The 6357-nt window shown below is 47.0% G+C and overlaps 1 protein-coding gene across 1 annotated transcript in view; it reads left to right on the top strand.

Moving 5' to 3' along the window:
- grk6 (G protein-coupled receptor kinase 6) overlaps positions 1-6357 on the top strand; it is a gene marked incomplete at its 3' end in the record, with an annotated part of 106977 nt that overhangs the window by 10448 nt on the left and 90172 nt on the right. Inside the window, 1 exon segment of the mRNA XM_032534618.1 lies at positions 6092-6187. Coding sequence (XP_032390509.1) covers positions 6092-6187 — 96 coding nt within the window.

Raw genomic sequence — 6357 nt, 5'->3', positions numbered from 1 at the left:
CCCCCCCCCCCCCCCCCCGACATTTCACAGCATCGCCATCCTTAACCTTCCAGCACGGATGTGGCCTCTGGATGAGATCTAAAGGACGCCCAGAAAGACGTTTTAAAGAGAGCAAGGGTCTTTCTTTTGCACATCCCTCTCTATTTTTGTACATTACGCACTAACCACACGATGTAGTTCACTGGTCCTGGGCTGGAAAACCTGTTCACAGGTGCTAGAAGCTGGTCGACTCCGTGCATCACAGACGTGAAGCAGTTCTCAGAAATAATGGTTATGCAACTAAATATTAGTGCAGGGACTCAAAGTAAAGCAAAACCCTCGAGTTCATACAGGTAATGAACAGCCTAATATTTCTTTTTCTTCACTTTCTGTAAAGCTAGAACCCAAACTTGATCAATAATGGTCATGTTTCGATTTGGAATTGAAGGTGCAGTGTTCCCAATGCATTGATATTATGGAAATAAAAGCTATTCTAAGGATTTTAAGCATTATTCACAGTACATGGTACCATGTAATTTGTTTCTGTATTTACTGTTGTTGTGTAACACAACCACGTGTACAGAGTTTCTGATTGGTTAGGATGGATCGTTTTAAACTATTAAATCAAATTTTCAGACTTATTTGTGTCCCCCGCTACCACCTGACACAAAACTATTCACCCTTGACAGAGTGATATGCAGCAGGACGCACGCAACTACCCTTATTTTCATTTTTAACTGTTCGGTCAGTTATCATTTTGATCTGTAAATCTGCTGCTTCGTCTCTACAATGTCAGACCGGGAGTCCATGACTCGGAGATTTAACAGAGAAAAGCACCAAGTCCTCACATTAGAACAACTCAAACCGGGACTTTTGTTGCATTTCTTTGCTCAATAAATGACGTTAGTGATGACCATGTGATCAAAAATGTTCTGGTTGTTGTGGTTTTTATTATTTTTTCAGCTTTCAGGCACCCAATGGTTTTTTTTTTTCTTCCATTCATTTCAGAAGAAAATGAACTTGCAGGGACTTGAGGTGTTGACGTAACGCAGCGAGCGCCGTGTTGGCTCTCGTTCTTCTTCTTGTTCTTGTTCTTGTTGTTGCAGCGGTGAACGTGCTCTGGAACCTGCGTCACCGTGCAGCGGATCACAGGCGCCGCGAGCCGTTTGAAAAGCAGAGAGGACAGGAACTTCCTTTTGGGGTTTTTTTTTCTCTTTGTGCTGCGTTGTGATTGCTCGAGTGACGCTCGCTCTGTTGTGTTCACTCTGCTGCAGTTTCATAACAATGGTGTGTGTGGCTGCACAGACATGTCCCACCATACCAAGGGCTGGGTAGTAAAACATTTGAATATTAGTACCCTTAAAGGGATACCAGAGAACTTCATTTGATACCTTTTTGTCTCTACACTAGAGCCCGACCGACACATTGGTGGACCGATACTATCGGCCGATATTAGGCATTTCTCGACATATGTCGGTATCAGCATTTTATGGTCGATTTTATAAAAAAGTTTATATTCATTCATCAGAATCATTAATAATGACAAATTATTCTGATAAATGAATATTTAAAAAATAAAAACGGACGGTCAACCATGTTATGAGTGGTGGCGTTGCATAGTCTGTCCACCAGAGGACGCTCTGCAACGTCCCCGTTAGGGGTGGCGTTGCATAGTCTGTCCACCAGAGGACGCTCTACGCCTCCCCTTTAGGGGTGCGTTGCATAGTCCCTGTCCAGCCAGGGAACCCTCTCTACAACGGCCCTGTTAGTGATGCGTTGCATAGTCCTGCCACCAGAGGACGCTCTACACGTCCCCCGTTAGGTGGCGTTGCATAGTCTGTCCCCCAGAGGACGCTCTACACGTCCCGTTTAGGGGTGGCGTTGCATAGCCTGTCCACCAGAGACGCTCTACACGTCCCTGTAGTTGATGGCGTTGCATAGTCTGTCACCAGAGACGCTCTACAACGTCCCCGTTAGGGGTGGCGTTGCATATCTGTCCACCAGAGGACTCGCTACAACTCCCGTTAGGGTGGCGTTGCATAGTCTGTCCCCAAGGGACGCTCTAACAACGTCCCCGTTGGGTGAGTTGCTAGTCTGTCCACCAAGGACTCTCTACAACGTCCTGTTAGTGATGGCGTTGCTTAGTCTGTCCACCAGAGGACGCTCTACACTCCCCGTTAGGGTGAGTTGCATATCTGTCCACCAGAGACGCTCTACAACTCCTCCCGTTAGGGGTGGCGTTGCATAGTCTGTCCACAAGGACGCTATACAACGTCCCTGTAGTGATGCGTTGCATGTCTGTCCCCAGAGGACGCTTACAACGTCCCCTTAGGGTGGAGTTGCATAGTCTGTCCACCAGAGGACGCTCTACAACTCCCGTATGATGGCGTTGCATAGTCGTCCCCAGAGACGCTCTACAACGTCCCCGTAGGTGTGGCGTTGCATAGTCTGTCCACCAGAGGACGCTCTACAACGTCCCTGTTGTGATGGCGTTGCATAGTCTGTCCCCCGAGGACGCTCTACACACGTCCCTGTTAGTGATGGCGTTGCAATTCTGTCCACCAGAGACGCTCTACAACTCCCTGTTGTGATGGCGTTTCCATATCTGTCCACCAAGGACGCTCTACACCGTCCCCGTTAGGGGTGGCGTTGCTAGTCTGTCCACCAGAGGACGCTCTACACGTCCCTGTTAGTGATGGCGTTGCATTCCTGTCCCACCAGAGGACGCTCTACAACGTCCCTGTTAGTGATGGCGTTGCTATTCTGTCCACCAAGACGCTTCTACACGTTCCCCGTTAGGGGGCGTGCATAGTCTGTCCACCAGAGGACGCTCTACAACGTCCCGTATGGTGGTTGCATAGTCTGTCCACCAGAGGACGCTCACAACTTCCCGGTTAGGGGTGGCGTTGCATAGTCCTGTCCACCAGAGGACGCTCTACAACGTCCCGTTAGTGGCGTTGCAAAGTCTGTCCACCAGAGGACGTCTACAACGTCCCGTTAGGGGTGCGTTGCAGTCTTGTCCACCAGAGGACGCTCTACAACGTCCCGTTAGGGGTGGCGTTGCATAGTCTGTCCACCAGAGGACGCTCTACAACGTCCCTTTAGTTGATGGCGTTGCTGTCTGTCCACCAGAGACGCTCTACAACGTCCCGTTAGGGTGGCGTGCATAGTCTGTCCACCAAGGACTCTCTACAACGCCCGTTAGTGTTGCGTTGCATAGTCTGTCCACCAGAGGACGCTCTACAACGTCCCTGTTAGTGATGGCGTTTGCATAGTCTGTCCACCAGAGGACGCTCTACAACGTCCCCGTTAGGGTGGCTGCATAGTCTGTCCCCAAGGCGCTCTACAACTCCCTTTAGGTGGAGTTGCATAGTCTGTCCACCAGAACCTCTAACACGTCCCCGTTAGGGTGGCTTTGCATAGTCTGTCCACCAAGACGCTCTCTACAACGTCCCTGTTAGTGATGGCGTTGCTGTCTGTCCACCAAGGACTCTACAACGTCCCGTTAGGGGTGGCGTTGCATAGCTGTCCACCAGAGGACGCTCTACAACTCCCCTTAGGGGTTGCGTTGCATAGTCTGTCCACCAGAGGACGCTCTACAACGTCCCTGTTAGTGATGGGGTTTGCATAGTCTGTCCACCAGGGACAGCTGTACAACGTCCCGTTAGGGGTGGAGTTCATAGTCTGTCCACCAGAGGACCTCCTACAACTCCCGTTGTGATGGCGTTGCATAGTCTGTCCACCAGAGGACGCTCTACACGTCCCCGTTAGGGTGCGTTCATAGTCTGTCCACCAGAGGACGCTCTACAACGCCCTGTAGTGGATGGCGTTGCATGTCTGTCCACAGAGGACGCTCTACCACGTCCCTGTTAGTGATGGCGTTGCATAGTCTGTCCACAGAGGACTCTACAACGTCCCTTTAGTGATGGCGTTGCATAGTCTGTCCACCAGAGGACGCTCTACAACGTCCCCGTTAGGGTGGCGTTGCATAGTCTGTCCACCAGAGGACGCTCTCACGTCCCTGTTAGTGAGGCGTTGCATAGTCTGTCCACCAGAGGACGCTCTACAACGTCCCTGTTAGTGATGGGCGTTGCTATTCTGTCCACCAGAGGACCTCTACAACGTCCCCGTTGGGTGGCGTTGCATGTCTGTCCACCAGAGACGCTCTACAACGTCCCCGTTAGGGGGAGTGCATAGTCTGTCCACCAGAGGACGCTCTACAACTCCCCGTTAGGGGTGGCGTTGCATATCTGTCCACCGAGGACGCTCTACACAACTCCCTGTTAGTGATGGCGTTGCATGTCTGTCCACCAGAGGACGCTATAACAACGTCCCCGTTAGGGGTGGAGTTGCATAGTCTGTCCACCAGAGGACCGCTACAACTCCCCGTTAGGTGGCGTTGCATAGTCTGTCCACCAGAGGACGCTTACACTCCCTGTTAGTGATGGCGTTGCATAGTCTGTCCACCAGAGGACGCTCGTACAACGTCCCCGTTAGGGGTGGTTGCATAGTCTGTCCACCAGAGGACGCTCTACAACGTCCCTTTAGTGATGGCGTTGCATCGTCTGTCCACCAGAGGACGCTCTACAACTCCCCGTTAGGTGTGGCGTTGCATAGTCTGTCCCACCAGAGGACGCTCTACAACGTCCTGTTAGTAGGGCGTTGCATAGTCTGTCCACCAGAGACGCTCTACAAACGCCCTGTAGTGATGGCGTTGCATAGTCTGTCCACCAGAGGACGCTCTACAACGTCCGTTATGATGGTTTGCATTAGCTTCCACCAGAGGACGCTCGCCACTCCCTTTTAGTGGATTTGGTTGCATAGTCTGTCCACCAGAGGACGCTCTATTGGTAACACAGAATTTTTTATGTTAATGTGTTTTTGTTCAAAGGACTTTAACTTTCATATTTTAAGTTTGTATTTTTATACATTTTATTGATCAGACCTTTAATATATTTTGATGTTCCTCTGCTCTGTTTTGACAATAAAACAAATATCAACATCATAAATAACTACAAATAACTAATGTTAGGGAAATGTTTTGTTATGCGTTTCTGGATTTTTTTTTGAATATACAGTTTATATCGGCATATCAGATTTCTAAATAACCAAATATTCGTATCGGTCTTAACAATCGGTCGGGCTCCGCTCTACGCCGTCCAAATGGTCTCTACACAAACACATTTTGACAGCATTAAAAACTAATAAAATATTGATTTAATAACTGTTCAAAACTGTACAATGTATTATCATTTGGGCCGATCACACGTTGCGTTAAAATGACAAACGCTTGATGGTGATTGGCTGCGAGCAAAACCAACAAAAATAGGTATTTTTTTCTAGATCTGGGTACCTAAAAGATCAAATGATGCCAGGTATCATTTGAAGTTAATTTAATGGAACAGCTGCGGTGAAGAGATGAAATCATGTACAACAATGAGCAATTTTAAGATGTTTATTAAAATTAATTCATTGAATAGATACGAAAAGGACTCGAGGTGATAGTATTGTATACTGACTGTATGGTTCCTGTTGTGTGTGTGTGTGTGTGTGTGTGTGTTTATGGGAGCGAAGGCAGCTAGATATATGGTACATGTACTGTGTGTAAATATGTAGAAATAAGTGAAGTATCAAATTGTTTTGTATTTGAGGATAAAAATAGAAAAAGGGGCTAGAACCAGAAAAAGTTCTCTTTTCACTTTTTTACTACTCCTTTTTGAATATGGGAATGTCTTGTTTGCATATTGGAAGATTATGCTGAGATGTACTGTATATTCATCTTATTTATCTGTTATATAAATATTTTTTTTTTCCATGTGTGCAGACGTTTTCAAACGCCAAGCAATAATTTTGGAAGATTATGCTCAGATGTACTGTATGTTCTGTTATATATATATATATATATATATATATATATATATTTTTTTTTTTTTTTCTTCATATGTGCAGACGTTTCAAACGCCAAGCCAACACATGAAACTGAAACCTGAGTCTGTTAGTAAGTTACCAGACGTGTGTTCTACGTGCACATCTTTTCAGAGAGCATCTTTGTCCCAAAAGCAAAACACCATTCTCGAACTGGAGTTTCACACCGTGTTGTTTTGTGTTGCAGGAGGCGGCGGGAACAGAAAAGGAAAAAGCAAGAAATGGAAGCAGCTGCTGCAGTTCCCCCACGTTAGTTTGTGTGAAGAGCTGCGACAAAGCATAGGTAAGATAATGACGTCTCTCCCCAGTGTCACAGGGCTGCTCACGAGGATTAACCCATGCTGAAGTTGACTAAAAAGAGGAATAAAAAAATCATCTTTTGGAAATTTATTTTATTGCCTTAATTACAAAATTAGGAAAAATCAAACCTTTAAGGACACCAATTTTCTTTGT

The sequence above is a fragment of the Etheostoma spectabile genome, chromosome 13 (genome assembly GCF_008692095.1).
Source record: "Etheostoma spectabile isolate EspeVRDwgs_2016 chromosome 13, UIUC_Espe_1.0, whole genome shotgun sequence".
Lineage (NCBI taxonomy): Eukaryota > Metazoa > Chordata > Actinopteri > Perciformes > Percidae > Etheostoma > Etheostoma spectabile.
This window is presented reverse-complemented; position numbering and strand designations above follow the sequence as displayed.